We start from the raw sequence: 17692 nt of genomic DNA, 5'->3' as shown, positions 1-17692 counted from the left end.
CTGCTCCTTCATGTTCTCCTGCTGTTTTTGCTACGCAGCCAGGATATCACTGGTGATATCTACTACTTCAACTTTGCTAACGGCCAGTCCATGTGGGACCACCCCTGCGATGACCACTACAGAGAACTTGTCGCTCAGGAGCGAAAGAAGCTGCTGGCACGCGGCGGTTTGAAAAAGAAAGAGAAGAAGAAGAAAGACAAGAAAGAAAAGAAAGACAAGAAGGATAAGCAGTCACCGAAGCGATCCACTGTGAGTAGGCCCTGCTGCTTGCGGTGACTGGGGAGGAGCAAGAAGGCTGGCTGAGGATGAGCGGCTGTGAATTAGGGGGCGATGCTGTACTGGTGCTGCTTCGGAACGGGAACAGCGATCGCCTGGTTGCTGGGTCACACACACGCAGAAAACTTGGGAAGTTTTGGTTTAGGCGGGCACACCCCTAGTGGCTGTGCCGCAGCCCCATAGCGTTGTTGCTGAGAAGCAAGTGGGCCAAGGCTGCTGGCGCTAGTCGTAGCAGATACTGACTGTTCTTAAGGAAATTTAGACAAATACCCAAATACCTTAGTAATGCTAAGGTAAAGACACCATGTGGCAGGAAGGTCCTGGGACTTTTTCCTTAGCCACTTCCATACAGAAACTCCTCCCCCTTCCCAAGCCTGGCTTGTGTTTAATAAATCAGCTGTGAGATTCTGGGAGATCCCAGGCCACTTCCCAAGAGAGGGGCTCCCCTGGAAGGAGGCTGCCCTCCTCCGTTGCCCAGCCGGCCTTACCCAGCGCTTTGGGATGCCATCAGAACCAGACATGGAGACTGAGATGGCTGTTCTGCCATCTGTGGGGTCTTGTCATACCAAGTGCAGCCTCTGCCCCATGAAGTCATGGTTGCCTCTGGCTTGTGCAAACAACTGACCAGAGGTTCTGGGGGATTCTTCTCAAGGACCTTGGCTAAGCGTCAGGCTGCCCATTTGGCTGTTGGAATTACAGTGAACTGGAACACGGATTTCCAGCTTAAAAGCATTAAAAACATTTTCGTGTTAGACTTTGAACCTGAGCTTGTTGCTTCTTCATGACGTAGTGTCTTTTGGACAGGGAACAATTATTATCCTGCAGTTGTGTGTGTGAGTGGAGGGAGGGGAGCTGGAAAACACTTGGAGTGCTGGAAAAAAATCTTTCTTTGAAGAAGACAATAAAAGGTGCCTATGCAGGTTCCGTGCATACATTGCTGTGATATCTGGGCATTGAACCCAGGTTTAGATGTGTGAGGCTCTCCTGCTCTGCTTTTGGCAGCTGCAGACATAGCCAAATGCGCTTTAGGTCCCAAGTGATGGCAATTCTTTCCTGCCTTCTGGTAGCCAGTCACAAGGTAAATATCGGTGGGGAAAGGGAGTGTTATTACTGAAGGCATAGACGTCTTCAACCCAGAAAACCTCAGGCCTTCGATTTGAGTATTTTCTATTATGTGCATACAGATTGCTTTAAGCGCTCCAAAATTTGCACACCGATTTGTATATAAATCACTTTAAATATGGCTGTACTTTAAATAACGGTTATGTATGTACAGTTACATGTTAAGTTTTAGTTGTTATTTGCTAATATTTATCTACTTAGGAAATGCAGCCAGGGATTCTTCCTTCGACACCCTTTTGTCAAATACCCTGCGCCATTCTGTCCCCTGGGCAGGAGAGTCCCGAGCCAGAACCAGATAGCCAGATTAGAAATGAAGGCCTCTTTGACAAAGGCAAAGGGAGAGCATCGTGCGTAACGGATTCATGGAGGCAGTTTGCAGACATGTGGCCGAATAACCTGCACCCTATTCTTGTATCAGAGTTCAGCAGCCCATGCCAGACCTTAACTGATGCGGTGAAAATTTTAGGAAACGGCCCACCTTTCGGCAGCTTTGATGTAGACATCCACCAGGAGCAAGGTATACCTTTGGCAATACAAGAAAATCTTTGTTCCAGTTCTGACTCACAGTCTGACGATGTAGAGGTTAGGCCAACGGTACAACCTTTGCATGTGTTAAAGAAATCCTGTTCGCAAGACTTTGAGAATGTTCAAACTCCACCAGAGTCCCCTGAAGACAAAATCCTGCTCTTTGATGAAAAGCTGAAAGGAAAGCAGAAGATTAAAGACGTGATGGATGACTGTGTCCGTAAATCCGATCGTCCTTTCTCAGCTGGAGAGAAATCTACAGGACCTGGTGGGGATGTGAAAAGAAGTCCAAGCTTATTGCAAGCCAGAGAAGAAAGGTTTTACTGCAGGAACCTTGAAATGACTCTTTTTGATGCCAGTGCCACAAATGACTGGGGTTTGCAGGAGACAGTTGATGCTCCACACGCTCGAGAAGAGCTAAGCTCCCGCACCAGAGTATCTCAGAGCAGAAGTAAGAGAAAAGTTCAAGGTGGTGAGGCTTTGGCTCAAGCTACCAGTCTCCGCAGGAGCAATGAGAGCAGCAGCAGACCTGAGAGAGAGGGCTCAAAGCAAATGGATCTGACGAAACTAGGAGTAGATACAAAAGGAGACGGCATGAATGGTGTGCTAGGGAGCCTACCCACGGCCCCTGCAGAGATCGTGGGAACACGACACTGCTTCCAAGGAATAGATGCAAAGGGAGGAACTGATGTGGGTCTTCAATCCGCAGTGCATCCTACATCGAAACATGTTTTTTCATCTGCCAAAGACGGCTGTAAAGATGACGAAAGAGGCGGTTTGATGTCAGAGTGTGATAGCAGTGATTTGGACAGTTCTCAGAACGATAATGCACCCCAGATACTGGGAGTCTCCTCTCTACACAATGAGTCTGGGAGACCGAAGGACGTGTACTCTGTCACAGAAGAGCCTGTGCTGCCTTGTCCCGTCCTGGGATCATCCCTGTCTCAGATATTAAGTCCTGCCGAGGAGTCAGAGAGAGAGTGTAGCTCCAAGGACATGAAACTGTGCCACGCGTTGCAGGAATGTGAAGAAGGTGCCAGCCCAGAACCTGACTGTGTTAGTTTTTTGGTGGATTCGTGTGGGAAATGCACTGCCCAGGAGTCTAATGGTGCTGGAGTGCAAACAGAAGTGAAGGAAGAAAATGGCAGGACAGATCAAGCTCCCGGAGCGTGGGGAGATGAAGTCCCAGAAGAATTGCAGCTTCCCCCTGAGTATCTCCGCCAGATGGCTGACTGCCAGGGAAGCACCAGTCTCTGTCAGCACGTGGAAGCGGAGGTGACCCAAACCAGACAAACTGCTGAGAACTGCAGCAAAATAGAGGCTGGTGAAGGAGCAGGGGGGAACGAGGTAGGACTAAATCCTTTGTGCTGGCACTTCTGTTGTAAACGTTTCTGGAGACCTGAGAGGGAAATCTTGATTTGTAGCTAACTTTCAGGAGCAAAGGGAGAAAGCAGACTGCTGGAAGTTATATAAGGAAATGTGACATTTGTTATAGTGCCTTTCCTAAAGCTCAAGAGGTAGGATGAAAAATCCTTTGTTCACAATCCTCATTGCATGGCAAACGCTGTACAATTTACATCTTGAATTAATTTTGTATTAGGACAGGTGCCTTCTGCACTAAAAAAGAGGTGATGGGCAGCAATCAAATGGGATTGCAATATTGAATACAAAACCATCTTTAATCATGGCACTAAGACCCTTTGTGGTAAGCACAGTATAAACTCAATCTTTTTCTTGTAAATCCCACAATCTAAATTGAGAGTGAAATAAGTTATTTTTAGCCTAATTTTGCTCACTGAATCTCAAGGCCCAGAGCGAGTGAGTTGGTTAAGGCAATATAGAAGCTGTAAATCAAAGCCAGGTCTCCCACGTACATGTCCAGTATCTTGACAAATGGTCTCTGTTCCCTCCTAAATGAGGAAAAACAGGAAAAAGTTTAAATGAGTTAGCTTTCCTTAAAGAGAAGGATTATTCCCAGTGGTTACAGGCAATTGACTTGCAGGCAGGTGCAGTGTAATTTAGCACAGTGTAGTCCTTGGACCACTGGTGCTGTGGTCTTAGGACACCAAGATGATTTACAGGTGTGATGGACCATCTATAAACGTAACTTTCTCCTTCCTCTGTGAATACCAAGCACCCCAAAAAAGCTATTAGAAGTGGTGCTGCTCCATAAACCCGGCACTCAGCTTGCAGCAGTTGAAGAAAGTGGCAGGTAGTAGGCACGGCTCTCTGACACTGTTTGTACACTAGCACCATGGGATATGTTCTGCACCGAGCCTCCCCGTCACTGGAAGAACGCTCCAGGTTGTTCTGTCTTTGTCAAGAAGTAATTGCCTCAAGTTAATAAGAATTTACCAAATCTCTTGTTCTGAAAACATCCCCCCCCACCCCAAACCAACAAACAGCCACCACAACAAAAGCCGTGAAACAAACAAAAACCAAAAAACTCAAAACAACAACAAAAACCCCAACCCTATAAGGGAGGTCACTGTGTAGTGGTAAGGAATTGCTTTGCTCTGCTAGTGCAGGTACCCGTCTGTGACTCCACCAAGTCGCTAGCTTAGGTTTCTAATTAACAGTACGTGCTAGTGCTCAGTTAGCTGATAGTACCTATGCCTATAAATATAGATAAACTGCAGGTTATCCTCAAAGTTTTAATTAGCCCAGCGGAAGTGAGTTTATCTTTGCTGAAGGACAGCTAACTTCTACTGCTCTGCACACATAGTTAATGGCCATCTGGTAGGAAATAATTAGGTAAGCCCAGAATATGTAATTTGTTCTGTTACCATTGGCGTGGCAGGGACTTGGTGGAAGAAAGATCGATATACATTCATCTCTCTCCCCATCCCTCAGTGTGCAAGTGAATTAACTCCGTTTTCAGTCTGTAATTTCGTATTAACACAGAGTACAGGAACTGTGATTTATGAATAAGCATGTGCTCTGCTGAAGGAACAGCGCTTGGCTGTACTGGCAAGCTACAGAGAAAATCCTGGCGTACCCCTCCTTCTAGTTTAACCGGTGCGGTGTATCAAAGGCGAGACTTCTTGGGTGGGGAATTCCACAAAGTAAAAGAGAACGGTCCCGCTTCTTGGTGAAGACAGCTCGAAATGTCAGGCTTGCATTGTTCGGAGGTGAGGATGTTGGGTGGCTCCCAGGGCTCTTGCTGTGCTTTGAAAGGTAAAGATGTATTCAGGAGGTTCTTACTGATGTGCTGCCGCAGAACTGCTTTCTACTTTCAGTAGTGGTGGAAAAAGTGCACTTCCACCGGTGTGAGGTAAGGAGGCAGCCTGGGTTTCTGTCTGGAGATGGTAATTGCAGCTTGCGGGGTGTAGGAAACGTTCTGCCGTCAGGGGCTTCTCCTTCACTTGTTCCACGCTGTGCAGAGTAGCAAGGCAAAGCAGGAAGGGAAGCTGCCGAGGTTGCCTAGGATGGTGTGGTGTCGAGCCTCTCCCAGAGGGTGCTGTGTTTGGTTGCGTGCAGGTGTGTGAGTTAGTGTGGCTGTTGTTGTTCTCTTGCTCCCATTTTGGAGTAATGTCTGTTTATTTTCCGGATGACCGTGCTGCTGTAAGGTGAATCACAGCATTCAGATGGGTCTTTGGAAGACAAAACACACGAGTAAATCAAGCTGCTGTTCCCCACGCATGTCATGTGCTGGTCGTTGTTTGGTGTTAGCTCGAGAGCAGTTTCTTGGGCCATAGGTTCGGTGTTAGCAGACAGTGTTTGCGCGGGGGAGCGCCTTCGTTCTGAAACGAGTGTCAACTGCGAGCCCGTGCTCTCCTCTTGCACCCTCTAGTCTTCAGGATCCCCGCTAGCACCTGTGCAGGCGCCCCTGGGGAACCTTGCTCCGTTGCGTGGCCCCGTGGCTTCTCCAGCTGGCATCCTTCGAGGTTCGCTGAACTCGGACGTGGGAAGCTCTGTGGACTCCAGTCTTGCAGCCAGAGGAGAAACTCGGGTAAGACTCTGTCTTCTCTGGAAATATGCCCAGAAAAGCAGGCTCTGCGAGAGGTCACGGGCTTGGCAATACATAGAGGTTTAAAAGGCAGTGTTTGTGACCTCTCCTCAGCTTTGAAATATTTCAGACCGTTTAAAAAAACAAACAAACAAAACCTTCCCCAACTATTGCTTGTTTTTTTTTTTTTTTTGCTATTTCTAGGGAGCCCAGTGCCAGATTTTGAACGGTTAGCAGCTTTAAAGAAAGGACATTTTCAGTTACTGTTGAAACGCTGTCAAGTTCATTTTAGGTGATCTTTAATTTCTATCCAAATGAAGCATGGCATACAGTACAGATGATGTAATCTAAAAAATAAAATTTCCACTCTCCCATCTAATGAGAAAGAAAGTGAAAACATTTTCTGGATAAAAATAAGACTTACAATCACATTGATTGTTTATAGAATGTGTTCTTCAGGATAATAAATCAAGAATGCTTTATGTAGTATCTTTTTTTATTTAAAGGATAAATCAAATAATATACTTGCAAAACGTTATCCAAATGAACATTTTCACTGAAGGGTTTTTTTGCTGACTTAAGTCCTGATTGTCACTGGCGAGTGCAAACATTTTGTTTTATTGTGTTCGCCCTGTGGAACTAGCTGTATGCCACTCTCTACCTTCACCAGAGCGATCCAAACAAAACATCTGCTACGGATGGTCGTGACTGAATCACTGTTCGGAGGCACAGGAAGGTTTTGCATATGTTCTTCTTTTGGATGGGAGACCCCTTTTTCGTAACAGGAAGGTGCACCCTCATAACGAATGTCATCTCCTAGCTGGCTGTGGCTCTGAAAAGCAAGGATAGCTGTGTAATCCTGAGCAAGATCTCAGAACTCAAAAACTTCTTGCCATCGGCAGCTTTCAAAGTCCAGTGGGTTTCAGTGGGTTTGCATCTCCCCTGTTACTTTGCCTGTCCTCTGACTTCCCTTTCTTTTTGACTTTGCAGCCCGCAGAGCCCTGTAAGCCCACTGGCCACACCAAGAAGTTGCTGGGATTGGTCTGTGAAGAGAAGAGTTCTCTGAACACAGTACCTTTAGATAAAGGGAGAAACGAAGAGGAAGAAAGTGAGAATGAGGTAGTCTGTGTATTGGTTCCTACTCCGTGTCAGTGACTGTAGTGCATGGAGCCTCAGCGAATGGAAGACTGTGATGCTACCCCCAGTAACAGCTGCCTGACCATGGTCATTCAGTTTAACTTCAGGCCTTAATTTGCCCTGCGCTTCCTGTGTGTGTCGCTTGGTTGCCAAAAAGTGTCTGATCTTTTTTCTCCTTGTGCTCTCTATAAATCAGCATCTGCCACAATGCATTTCTAAGACTAATTGACTGTAGGCTTATTGCTGTCGTGTGTTGCTGTGGCTCTGCTCCCTTATTTCCACTAATTATGAACCCTCAAGTTCCTTCGGTGTGGCCTATGGGATTGCAGAGATCAGAACTCAGTTTCAACCATTTCCTTTCTTTGAATACGTTTAGAGCCTCCGTGGGACACGAAGACTGTTCAAAAACCTGCACATGGATGTCAGTGCCTTGGGAGGCAGCTTTGAGTCTGAGGTAAGAAAGACAATGTGAAACAGCCACGTAAAACTGCCCAGATAGAAGAGGAGCTATGACAGTGCACTGCCCACGCGTGGGCTGCGGGAAAGGTGCCCAATGAATGTTTGTAATTCGCAAGAATTAACAGCCTGGAGTGGGGCTGATGGAGAAAGCACAGCAGCGGTGCTGAGTGCAGTATGAGGGTAGCAGGTGTGAGAAGCCAGATGCAGGCTGTAGAGGGGCATGGTGTGGGTACCAGAAGGCAGACTTGTGCTTGAAGGAGAATGCTTCCAGTCTGAGAGATGGCATTTGAGTTGACTGCACGTTTGCACAAGGCGGAGTTGTAATTATTTCTGAATGAAGAAAGAGAGAAGGTCGCATAGGTGTGATGGGCGAGACAGGAATCAGCTCTTCCAAGGAAGGGCAGAAAGGAGAGGGTCTCAGATCTGAGTGGCACAACTGTGCCCATTGTGGGAGGAAGGACTGATGAGGAAGAGGCATGGTTTGTTTCCTCAGTGCTTTTTTCAGTCGGTGTAGAAGGAAGGCTCATCCTCTGCTGAAATTGCAGTGGTCTCATTTAGAGAGAGGAGAAGGGAATTTAGTCTGGATACACCATCCTTGCATTCTCATCCAATTCCACAAGACACACACACACACAGACACACAGATTTCTAGGTTGGAAGAGACCTCAAGATCATCGAGTCCAACCTCCGACCTAACACTAAGTACTCCACTAAACCATATCGCTAAGCTCTACATCTAAACGTCTTTTAAAGACCTCCAGGGATGGCGACTCCACCACCTCCCTGGGCAGCCCGTTCCAATGCTTAGTAACCCTTTCCGTAAAGAAGTATTTCCTAACATCCAACCTAAAACTCCCCTGTCGCAACTTTCGCCCATTCCCCCTCGTCCTGTCACCAGGCACGTGGGAGAACAGACCAACCCCCACCTCGCTACAGCCTCCTTTAAGGTAACTGTAGGGGGCGATAAGGTCGCCCCTGAGCCTCCTCTTCTCCAGGCTGAACAAGCCCAGCTCCCTCAGCCGCTCCTCGTAAGACTTGTTCTCCAGACCCCTCACCAGCTTGGTCGCCCTTCTCTGGACTCGCTCGAGCACCTCCATGTCCTTCTTGTAGCGAGGGGCCCAAAACTGAACACAGTACTTGAGGTGCGGCCTCACCAGAGCTGAGTACAGGGGCACAATCACTTCCCTAGACCTGCTGGCCACACTGCTTCTTATACAGGCCAGGATGCTGTTGGCCTTCTTGGCCACCTGAGCACACTGCTGGCTCATATTCAGCCGACTATCAGCCAATACTCCCAGGTCCTTCTCGGCCAGGCAGCTTTCCAACCACTCATCTCCCAGCCTGTAGCTCTGCTTGGGGTTGTTGCGCCCCAGGTGCAGGACCCGGCACTTGGCCTTGTTGAACTTCATACAGTTGACCTCAGCCCATCGCTCCAGCCTATCCAGATCCTCCTGCAGAAGAATCTCTTAGGTTCTTCATAGTGGACTGGGTATGGCCTCTTTTTTTTTTTGTGTGTGGTAATATGAAACCCGTTTTCTATTTTGCATGCTGATAAATTCCATTGCTCAGGCTCAGAGCATCAGCAATGAGTTTAGTACATGTGTTGCCGTGTGCAGACATCTTGCTTTCCCTGCGGGTGTGCATTCTTTGCCAGCACTTTCTTAGCAGTGATCAGGCTTAAGATGACAAAGGGACAATGTGAAGTGCGTTGCAAGCAGCTCTAGTGATTCAGCCTGTTTGTGCTGACATTAATCCTCTCTTATCACTTTGAAAATTCTGTTTCAGTATCTGAAAGGCAAATTAATTTCTCTTAAAACGTTTTCAGTATTTCCCTCACCCTTTTCACAGTACACAAAAAAATCAAGCTGTAAAATACTTTGGAGAACCTTTTGAACAGCACTGGGCAAGAACTGCAAAGGTTTCTGTTAAAGTGGATGTAAAAAAAAGGCTCAACTCTCTCATCTCCAAACAACAAGAAGCCCGTTGGAGCCCAATTTGTCACTGAAATGTTAATGTGTCCAGGAGCAAAGAGCTGTCCTGGCATTTCAGTGACATGGTGGGGCTTCAGGAATCTATTATAAAATGGCAATTGCTGCCCAACAGCCAAGCTCTGTCTTAAAAGCTAGTAAATCAGATATCTCAGTCCTGATAAGATATTAGTGCCCCAATGAAAAATATAATTCACTTGTAGCTCCATGAGATGGCAGTAGAAAAACATTCTTACGAGTGAGCGCTCAGCCTGCATCCCAAACCATTCTCCAGCTTCTTTTCAAAATGGAGAGAAGGAAGGAATTCATAAAACAAGCCCTACAGAAAGTAAATCTAACAAGTAAAGGGATGAAAAAAGCTGGTTTCGTGTAGTCTGCGGATCAGTGTCGAATATCCATATTCAAAAGAAATATGTGAGGGTTTAGTGACTTACTGAGATGCAAGGAAGTTGGGTAGAAGTAGAGGCCGCACTGAATATGGCACAACTGTCTGGAAGCAGGGACGGGCAGAAATGCTACCACTTTCAGTGGCCTCTTGTGGAGCAAGGAGTAATTTAGCTGGGAAAAAGCACTGAAAATAAAACCAAAGACAGATGCTGGAGAACTTGAGGTGTGAGGTTTATGTGTAACAGCTCAAATGTCCTTTTAGGAAGAGGGCCTCCTCTAGGTGGCTTGGTTTGCTTGGCTGTTCATGGGGTTAGTTCTCACCTGAAGCCAGCTTTCTTGCCTCCTGATTTCCTGGGATGGAACAGTTGCTGCAGATGTGCAAGACTGCTGTTAAAATGTGAAAGAACTTTGGGAACCCCTGAAAGGGGCAAGTAGAGGAAAAGACCTGGAAGCATCTCACTCTGGGTGCCTGGAGAGAGGGTCCAATGACAGCAGAAGTGATCCGCAAACTGCAGAGCCTGCAGCTTGGGAAGCTTTGGTACTCTGCCTTCTGTACAGGTCAATCTCTGGGTAAACAGTTGGAGTCAAGGGGGTCCTTTATGTGGTGGGGAATTAACATGCAGAGCTCTCTTACCAGATGGAAACGTGTGAAAGAGAGCAGTCTCTGTAAGTAAACATTGCACAATACAGCATACATCTTAGTGCAGAGATGCATGTGCAGGAGGCAGCGTTGCTGGTTCCAAGGCAATTAAGACGTCCATAAGGTGTCAGTGCAGTGATGACTAGTTAAGGGGGAGGAATGACTGGTGGGTTCATTGCCTTGCTCTCTCCCATCCTGGGGAAGCCTGGTGAAGAACTGCTGTAGTAAGTCAGCAGTTCTCACTCGTGGGAAGTAGAGCAAGCCTTGATCTGGAAAGAGTCTGGTGCAGTCTGAACAGCAAGTTCACCGGGCGGGCCAGCAGTAGAAGCAGCACCGGTGCGTGTGTGCTGGTAAGGAGAGTGCGATGTGTGGGAGTCTGAGGCTGTGCGCCCCTGAGTCCGGGTTGGAAAGCTCTTCAGCTGGAGGGGTTTCTGCTGTCTGGGTGCACGCAGTAGTGAACAAACAGAGTGCTGACTTGTCACGGGTGGATGGCCCTACCAGTGCAGAGAGGTGTGTGTGACTATTTGCTAGCAGATGTCACCCCATCCATTAGGAGAACAGCAAAGCGGAGGAGGAGAACTTTGGCCGCCGCTTAGCCGATGTCACTGAAGCTCGTCTCCAGCACCAGAGGAGTCCCGCAGAGGAAGCTGGCAGTCTGAGAGAGGTGACGAGTGGCTCTCTGACATCACGGTCCCGCTTGCATGATGTCATTGAGCTTTGCATGCCGTAGGCAGCTTCCAGTGTTGTGGTGTGGATCTCGTAGTTGCTCGGCTTGTTTCTCTTGCTGGTTAAAGTACGATATTTATGGAGAGGGGTGCAAACATAAAGAACAAATGATTCCCAGATGAGGTCTGCCAGACCTATCCCACTCTGTACTTCTCTGCCTGAGAACATCCTGAAAACAGGAAGCACGTTCAGCTTTCAAAGGAGTTCTGTATGCAGTATGAGTATTTTTCTTTTTTTTCCCCCTTTTTAGAGACAGAAAGATGGTGAAGGTTTTTGTCGTAATCTCTCATGTTCAAGCTGTTACACAGGATGACTGTGCCGCTTTGGATTTTCCTGAGATGAGTAGGATTCAGTTTTGGTGTCTGCTGTTTATGCTGATTGTTTTTCTCTGAATTGGATGCCTTTCTAAAAGCTGGTCCCCGTGTGTTTTTTTGTTTTCCCCCGCTTATGCTGATCACTTGAAGTCTGGAAGCAATATATCTGATAGGGGGAAATTTCATATTTTTTAGTGTCACTCAGCCACAGGTAAAATGTGTTACAGCTTGTGAAAAGATCAGCTAAAGCCAATTATAGCCTGGCTGACTCTTCCTAGCTCTGAAATCCATAGAAAATCCGCCGTCTATTTTTGACAGAAGGAAATCCTCCCTTCCCTTCCACCTGTGTATCTGATTCTCCAGAAGGGGGAACTGTGTGAGTTGCACTAGTGATCATTAAGGCGTAATGTTAACCAAAGTCTTGTCTGCATCTGTCCTTAAAATAGGGTTCTACCAGCTAAAGAGGTTATTCTGGGATATTCTAGTAACTGAGGTGAATTTGCCTGGAGAGAAATCTTTTTGTGTGCACAGTATTAAAGGCCACATCAGCATATTGTTGTGTGCCTCTCAAAGGGAAATACCCGTTTCCTGTTTTTAAGCATAAGAATCCTGGTTGGTCTCATCTGGCGTACCTTTTCTTGGGCGTTGTCAGATGTCCTGGGAGAAGGTTCTCATAAAAACTCTAAAACCAAACTATCCAAACGGGAGCACAATCGGTGACTGGTCTTTCCAGACGTGCTTATCCCCAGATAAGAGGGATTATAGCAAAGACGGGCCGACTGGAGGATCACTGCAGAGATGACACCTGCATACAAATTTGTCTGCGTTCTGGACCAAAGGTGTTATCAAGGCCTTTGGAGAGCTTCATGTGGCTGGCTAGTGATTCAGTGGTGTTTGTGAGCCTTCGCTAACCAGGCACTGGGCTGGAAAGAGGCCGTAAGCTTTCATTTATTACTTGGCAAATTGCAGGCGAGTCTCTGAACTGTAGTTTTTTTGGAAAGTATCCAGTGATTTGATTTCTCTGTCCTCCCCTCCGGTTTGATTGATGATTCTCTCAGCCCTGAGAAGGTCTCGCAGACAAATGACATGTCCAAGACATCCCTTCGGTTTGCCGCAGCTCCGTGTTTAAAACTGACAGCATTCCAGTTGCACTTTGATAAAAATACATCGTTAAAATATGCAGTCTGTGTATGGTACACGCTGTACACAGGATGCAGCTAATGTTTGACAAGACACCACAGCATTAATAAAACAGCGAGAAAATAGGAAGTGCTAGCAGTTGTGTTTGCATACTGATGAGGGAACCTTTTCCTGCTTCCTCCTGGCTATCACGCTTTTTATTGTCGGTTTTGTGGGCCTCCCCACTGCTGGGAGAGGCAGCCAAACCTTTGGGTGACTAAGCTTTTGGGATTGTTTTTCCCAGGGCCAGTGGATTCTGCCATTTCTTAGTCTAGAACATTGGCTGGTCCTGGTCTTGTTCTGAGCTCAGAGTGGCAGCTTAAATCGGGGCCTGTCTGTAAGTTTGTGCCACTGGACGGTGGGGTGGCTGCATCCTGCCTACCCTTCTCTAGTTATTTCAGCCAGAAGTTAAACATCTGGTAATTCTCCTGCAAGCTTCCATCTCTCGCTGAACAGACTCAGTGTGAAAGCATGGATGAGCCTATTGCAGAGCATTTAAGGTGCTCCCAGGGACTGATGATCCCTGCAACAGACACTGCTAGTGCTGAGACCCCATGAATACAAAAACAATAGAGTAAAAAAAAAAAGCCTCAACCCCAGGAAATGAGTGGGTTTATCTTAACGTTCCTTTCCTTTGAGATGGACTGTATGAAAATAAGTCAAATCGGTCTTGTTGAAGTCACCCAAAGCTTTGTGATTTTTTTTGCTTCTTGCTGTGGAAGAACCCATACTATTTTCACCCCAGCATCTTCCCAGAGAAGGGATTAAACAATGTTGTAGCTGTAATTGTGTTTGACTTGCTGCCTAGAAGGAGTCTTTAAAATCAAGACATGCCGAAGAAGGGCAAGAGTCTTCCTTGGATGCTGATGATGCATGCCCTCCAACGCCGGTTAAAGTCCTTTCCGGAGATGCTGACGGTAGCCTTTCTGGCCAGAACAAAGGGGATTCTGATGGGAAACTCGCTGGGAATGAACTACTGGGCGAGAAAGATGCTGAGGTGGAAGGTGACGTCTCGGCAGCTGATGAGCTGCCACAGTCTCTGGAGGAAAGGAGAGCAACAGGGACAGATGTGCCCGGCAGTCCCGTGCAACCCAGAGCTGCATCTCCAGATGCTGAAGCTGCTGAGGCAGATCAGCTGGCAAGCCTGGCTGTCACCGTTGACACCGTGTCTGTTGATGAAAATATAGTAAATGAAATGAGGGAAGAAGCAGCTGATCTGAAAACAGACAGCAGGCTGGATGCTGGCAAAGTAAGAGACCTGCCTGCACGGATTGGGTTTGGTGTGGAATCTGCTGTGGCTCTTCCCATTGCTTTGTAGGGCCGTGATTCAGGGAAGCACTTGGAACACTTACTCATCTTCTGTTAAGTCAGCATAAGTGCTTTCCTAATCAGCAGCCTGTTCCTGTGGGGGCACGAGTGCTCTGAATTCCCAGATCGGCAACTTTAGTACTGAGCTAGGAAATATTCTATGCGTACACAAAGTGCTGCCCAAAGCAACTGACAGGCAAAAATCCTGGACGGGGCTGTGTGTTTCAAGTCTTAGAGGAGAAATAAGTCTCAGCTTTCAGTGCTGCCATCTGTACTAAGCAAGCAGGTTTTATAATGAAGTTCACACCAAGCCCAGCTGTCCGTGCTGCTTTGTTTCTCTCCTTCTGTTGTTTCTCTCAGCTTATGTAGAGATAGGGCAAAAGTGTAAAGTGAGCTGCCAGTTGTGATGTTTACAGCTCCGCGGGAGGATGCTGAGAGGGAAGCGTGAGCTCAGCGTGGGGAAGGACTGTGGGACTGTACCTGGGGGCTGGCTCCAGAGCTGCAGCTCGAGCCTGGAGCCTTCCTTCCAGTCTGTGCACTGCCTCTGTGATGCTGTCTGAGAGGGAAACGGACGGACAGCTGGCGGCAGCGGGCTGGAATGAGGAGCTCCCTGTGCAGGCCCCGGCAGGGGGTGGGCTGCTCTGCATCACGAGGTGCAGGTGGGGTAACAGCCTGGACCCCGCAGCTCTGGGGTCAGGTGCACACCTTCCAGGTTTGTTCAGTGTCGCGCAGAAGCGTTAGCGTGAGACCTGATAAATGATGTCTCTCCAATCTAATTTTCCTCCAGCTAATTTTGATGACTTATCTCATTCCATTGATGGACAATGTCTAAGAAATTATAAACTGTAAAACTGAGCCTAAAAAAAAGTGCTCTGTCCTGAAGAGCTTAAAGCTGAAATCTTTGCTTTTATAAACACCATCTGCGTGCTTTCTTTACATTTCCGGGTAGTTGTGCTGAAGTCAGCAGGACTGCACGGGTGCTAGTGGTGAACAGCTCTGCGTTGTTTCACGATGGCTGGGAACACAGCAGTCCTCGCTGCACGGGGGCACAGCTCAGCAAGGTGTTGGACTTCTGCAGTCACTGAGGAAGCATGCTGCTGTTCTGGGTGGCTTCGCACGCTTACTTGGTGGTCTAGGGAGATCTCAGAGCTGTGGAGATTCTTGCAGAAGGAACAGGACCATAAGCAAGTGCCTTTTATCAGGGATATTTGAAGAGCACTTCCTTGTCCTCCCCAGTCCCATCCTCTGCACCTGTCTTCCCTCCCCAGTCCTTTCTCTGTGAAGTGGTGTTTCGTGATTGTCTTGTGGGTCACACCCTTGGTCTTTCCTAAGATGTTCAGTCACCTCAGACACATGCTATTTTACTTCCCAATGGTATACAGAGACCAGATTTGTCTTCCGAGTATCATTTGTCTTCTTTTTAGTTGGAAATGCCTAAATGAAGTGGCAGGGCTAGCACATCTACAGGCCATAATGCGTATCTCCTTTCAGCTTTCAAAGGCATCTGAGACCAGTGAATGTGTGGAGGACTTGCAGGCTTCCAACCGCTCAGACCACGACCTGATTCAGCATATGGTGAGTCGCTAAAAGTCCCTCTCCCTTGGGCATGGGCTTTGCATTCCCTGGGAACGTGCAGCCAGTTTAAGATCATGGCCATCTCGTGCACTCTTACTGCCCTGACTCCCTGCTAAGCAGTGACATTACAGCTGTGGCACAGGCCACTAACGTCGTCCTTTGTGTAGCTTTGGTATTCAGCGGGGTTCTTGAGATACTGAAGCACAGTTGTGCTTAGCAAATTCCTGAGCAAGCACAGGCTTTATCAGATGAATGACTTGACCAGGAACTGCCTGTGTACATAGAGCAGTGTTGGCAGAACCAGCTCTCACTCCCAAACCTTCTCTTACTCCATGGCTATGCTTCCCAGGGAGAAGCCAGCCCCAGGTCAGGCACTCAGAAGCGTTCGCAGGTCTGCTCTGTGAGGTCCTGACGTGGGTATTCTCGTGGTGGGGAGGCTGTGGTACTTCCACGGTCAGGTGTGATGACAGGCTTTTACCGAGCGGGAGCAGAGACTGCAGAAAAGTGCAGGTTCGTTCTGCGGGTGAGGTAATATCCCTGCAAAAGTAGGTCGCTCATAGCTGGGACTCCACTCAGATAATTGCAAAATGGAAAATAATAAGCAATATAAAATCATGCTTTAAGGGACTAAACAGCTTTTTCTATTGGAAGTGTGTATGGCTGGGGGACCTGGCTTCTGAGTGTCCCAGAGGGAGAACATGCAGGAGGGTAGCCCTGAGATGGGGGGTGAAGTGCCCATCAGCATCTCTTTGTCTCTACAGGAAACTGCCGCTGCCATCTGCCACTGGGAGCAGAGGCAGCATGGCCAGAAAATGGCTGAGAATATCATTATTTACCAGTGTTAGTACAAGCCTGTGTTGGCAAGTGGCTGCTGCATCAAACGATACCTGTTCTAGTGCTTGCTTGTGGGCACGTGTACACACGCACACACGCTGTGTCTGCAGCCAGGTGCACGAACCCACTGCCAGTCGGGAGAACTGTACGAGTGACCGGCCTGCGGGCAACTTGCAGGAGCTGGCTTTTAGGGAAAAAAAAAATCTCAGAAAAATCTGCAACAATATTGGAAATTGGGTCGGGGGCCGAGGGGGGAGATCTGCTGCTTGCTGTAGACGTGCTGTGTGTCACCCTGCCTGCTGTGACCTGTGGCGTGGAGGAGTGCATGGGGTGGTATGGCAGAGCTCACTGCCCTGCAGCAATTCCATGGCGTCCTTGGGTGGAACTGCAGTCCCCTGGCACCGCAGGGGGAGTTTCCTCCGGGATCATCAGTGAAAAGAGCCTCGCTGCAGCACAGTGCCACTGCCCCACCTGTCATCCACGCAGGTAGCTCTGGGTAACCCACGGTATCTGCCTGTGCCCCTACAGCACGGGGAGCAGAAAACCCAGCTTGCTGCTGGTCAAGCCACTACCAGAGCCATCTGACTGCAGTACAGATATGATCTGGTCTTGGATGCAGGCCTGAGTCTTGATGTAGCTGTCTCCTGTGTCCTGTAAACCTTTGTAATTGTAGTAGCACTAGATGTTTGAACTGACTTGCTATCAGTGGAATGATGAGCATGGATTCCAAACTGCATTTGGATTTTATTCTAATCTCTCAGGAGCTCTGGCAAAACCAGCGCGTGCTTGTCAGACACTGATCGTTTTCTTTCTTCTTCAGGACTTGGCTTTCCAGAGTCATTTTTCTGAGCAGGTATTGGATGTGGGTGTTCTGTCTCCTGTTTTAGACAGCCCCATGTGCAAGGTAAGTGCTTTACGTGTGATCAGGGACCAATCTCTGAACCAGCAGGTTAAAATACTGCATTGTGGTGTACTAAGCACAGGATGAAGCTACTGGCATAAGGTTTTGAGGCAAACAGGAGAGAGATGTTAAGCACCCTGCCTTTGGGGCAGGGATTGGAGCAGCAGTTCTGGTGCACTATTTTATCTGCAGAGAAGCAGGTAGTTGCAGTCCTTCCCATGAGGGGAAGCTATACAACGAACATACTCTTCGAGTAGAGGTGATTTGAGTGGTGCATGTGTGCGGGCTCACAGACGCGTCCTTTCACTGCCCCCACTACAAGTGTAGACAACTGGCTTTTCCAGAGAGTGGTGGGAAGCAGAGTCTATTTTA

At 47.9% G+C, this 17692-nt stretch overlaps 1 protein-coding gene across 14 annotated transcripts in view; it reads left to right on the top strand.

Annotated features, from left to right (window-relative positions):
* Positions 1-17692, top strand: part of CEP164 (centrosomal protein 164) — a 42691-nt gene that overhangs the window by 3676 nt on the left and 21323 nt on the right. For 6 of the 14 annotated variants that reach the window (XM_050715081.1, XM_050715080.1, XM_050715079.1 and 3 more), the window contains exons 4-11: positions 39-249; positions 5717-5875; positions 6863-6991; positions 7386-7463; positions 11037-11147; positions 13511-13951; positions 15502-15585; positions 17240-17323. In XM_050715081.1, coding sequence (XP_050571038.1) covers positions 39-249; positions 5717-5875; positions 6863-6991; positions 7386-7463; positions 11037-11147; positions 13511-13951; positions 15502-15585; positions 17240-17323 — 1297 coding nt within the window. Of the gene's footprint in view, positions 1-38; positions 250-1599; positions 3271-5716; positions 5876-6862; positions 6992-7385; positions 7464-11036; positions 11148-13510; positions 13952-15501; positions 15586-17239; positions 17324-17692 lie in introns of all 14 variants that reach the window. The other 8 variants (XM_035555926.2, XM_035555929.2, XM_050715083.1 and 5 more) reach the window with 3 other exon arrangements.

Source organism: Cygnus atratus, chromosome 22 (genome assembly GCF_013377495.2).
Source record: "Cygnus atratus isolate AKBS03 ecotype Queensland, Australia chromosome 22, CAtr_DNAZoo_HiC_assembly, whole genome shotgun sequence".
NCBI lineage: Eukaryota > Metazoa > Chordata > Aves > Anseriformes > Anatidae > Cygnus > Cygnus atratus.
The sequence above is the reverse complement of the archived record's forward strand: the minus strand, read 5'-3'. Positions and strand labels throughout refer to the sequence as shown.